The following is a 2,585-nucleotide window of genomic DNA, read 5'->3' as shown; positions in this document are numbered from 1 at the left end:
TCCCCAGTGTCCCCAATATCCCATTCCCAGTATCCCCAGTGTCCCCAGTACCGGCAGTCCGGACGTGTCCCCATCCGGTGACGGTGCAGTTGGTTCCGGGTCCGAAGGCGACCCCACAAACATGGCCCCAATATCCCATTCCCAGTGCCCCCAGTGTCCCCAATATCCCATTCCCAGTGTCCCCAGTATCCCCAATACCCCATTCCCAGTGTTCCCAGTATCCCCAGTGTCCCCAGTACCGGCAGTCCGGACGTGTCCCCATCCGGTGACGGTGCAGTTGGTTCCGGGTCCGAAGGTGACCCCGGGCCCGGGGACACAAACATGGCCCCAATATCCCATTCCCAGTGCCCCCAGTGTCCCCAATATCCCATTCCCAGTATCCCCAGTGCCCCCAGTGTCCCCAATATCCCATTCCCAGTATCCCCAGTGTTCCCAGTATCCCCAGTACCGGCGGTCCAGACGTGTCCCCATCCGGTGACGGTGCAGTTGGTGTCCCCCATGTCCCCAATATCCCATTCCCAGTGTCCCCAGTGTCCCCAATATCCCATTCCCAGTGTCCCCAATATCCCATTCCCAGTGTCCCCAGTGTTCCCAGTGTCCCCAGTGTCCCCAGTACCGGCAGTTCTGACATGTCCCCATCCGGTGACGGTGCAGTTGGTCCCGGGTTTGAAGGTGACCCCGGGTCCGGGGACACAAACGGGTCTCACGAGCCGGGAGGGGGTCGCGGGGGGGTGGAGCCGGGCCAGGGCCAGGTCGCCGCTGACGTCATCGCTGTCGCCGGCGCTGTCGCGATAGTGGCGATAGGAGGGGTGGAGCCGCACGGAGGCCACGCCCCTCACCTGAGCCTCGGCGGGAGGGGACAGGAGCTGTAGGACCCCCAGGGACACCCGGTACTCGGACACCGGGTTCTCACTGCGGGGAGAGAGGGGGATATTTTGGGGTGATTTTGGGGTAATTTGGGGAATATTTTGGGGTAATTTTGGTGTAATTTGGGCGGATATTTTGGGGTAATTTAGGTGGATATTTTGGGGTAATTTGGGGCTGTTTTAGAGGAGCTGCAGCACCCCCAGGGACACCCGGTACTCGGACACCGGGTTCTCACTGCGGGGAGAGAAATGGGGGCACATTGGAGGAATTTGGGGAATTTGGGGGATATTTTGGGGTATTTTGGGGTAATTTAGGTGGATATTTTGGGGTAATTTGGGGGGACATTTGGGGGTAATTTTGGGGTAATTTGGGGGGATATTTTGGGGTAATTTGGGGCTGGTTTAGGGGGTATTTTGGGGTAATTCGGGGAGACATTTTGGGCTAATTTTGGGTAATTTGGGGGGATATTTTGAGGCAATTTGGGGGGATATTTTGGGGTAATTTAGGTGGATAATTTGGGGCAATTCAGGGGGATATTTCGGGGTAATTTTGCGGTAATTTGGGGCTGATTTAGGGGATATTTTGGGGTAATTTGGGGGAATATTTTGGGGTAATTTGGGGGGATATTTTGGTGTAATTTGGGGTTGATTTTGGGGTGACTTGGGGCTGATTTAGGGGATATTTTGGGGTAATTTGGGGGGATATTTTGGGGTAATTTTGGGGTAACTTGGGGGGGCATTTTGGGGTAATTTTGGGGTAATTTAGGTGGATATTTTGCAGTATTTTGGGGGATATTTTGGGGTAATTTGGGGCTGGTTTAGGGGATATTCTGGGGTAATTTTGGGGGATATTTTGGGGTAATTTTGGGGGTAATATGAGGTATAACTTGGGGTAATTTGGGGGGATATTTTGGGGTATTTGGGGTAATTTAGGGGGATGTTTTGGGGTAATTTAGGGTAATTCGGGGGTAATTTGGGGCTGTTTTACTCACGGGGGAGCAGTGGGATTTGGGGGGTTTGGGGTGGATATTTTGGGGTAATTTGGGGCTGGTTTAGGGGATATTTTGGGGTAGTTTGGGGAGATATTTTGGGGTAATTTGGAGGGATATTTTGGGGTAATTTTTTTGGTAATTTGGGGGGATATTTTGAGGATATTTTGAGGTAATTTGGGGGGATATTTTGGGGTAATTTTTTTGGTAATTTGGGGGGATATTTTGGGGATATTTTGGTGTAATTTGGGGGTAATTTTGGGGTGATTTGGGGCTGTTTTGGGGATATTTTGGGGTAATTTGGGGGGATATTTTGGGGTAATTTTGGGGTAATTTGAGGCTGTTTTAAGGAATATTTTGGGGTAATTTGGGGGGATATTTTGAGGTAATTTGGGGGGATATGTTTTGGTAATTTGGGGGAATATTTTGGGGGTGCTTTAGGGGATATTTTGGGTTAATTCAGGTGGATATTTTGGGGTAATTCGGGGCTGCCTTAGGGGCTATTTTGGGGTATTTTAGGGGAGATTTAGGGGTGATTTGGGGAGGTTTAACTCACGGTGGGAAGCAGTGTGCAGCAGTGATGATCCAGGCCGGGGTGATCAGGGCCCCCCCGCAGACGTGGCGGCCCCTGAAGGCCAAACTGACCTGCCAGGGCCACTGCCCCTCCTGGGCCCCCGAGCCCCCCACAACCCGACGGTGCACAGGGGTCCCACACGGCACTGGGGGGGGG

At 52.6% G+C, this 2,585-nt stretch overlaps 1 protein-coding gene across 1 annotated transcript; it reads right to left on the bottom strand.

Annotated features, from left to right (window-relative positions):
• Nucleotides 1-616: 616 nt before the first annotated feature.
• On the bottom strand, nt 617-2,569 carry LOC113980224 (prostasin-like; the record flags this gene model as incomplete). The annotated part of the gene is made up of 2 exons (XM_027707456.1): nt 617-912; nt 2,412-2,569. Coding segments are annotated over 2 exons (454 nt in total), but the record flags the coding sequence as incomplete, so codon positions are not given.
• Between the last annotated feature and the right edge of the window lie 16 nt (nt 2,570-2,585).

Source organism: Neopelma chrysocephalum, unplaced genomic scaffold (assembly GCF_003984885.1).
Source record: "Neopelma chrysocephalum unplaced genomic scaffold, ASM398488v2 Primary Assembly neopelma1_93104, whole genome shotgun sequence".
Lineage (NCBI taxonomy): Eukaryota > Metazoa > Chordata > Aves > Passeriformes > Pipridae > Neopelma > Neopelma chrysocephalum.
The sequence above is the reverse complement of the archived record's forward strand: the minus strand, read 5'-3'. Positions and strand labels throughout refer to the sequence as shown.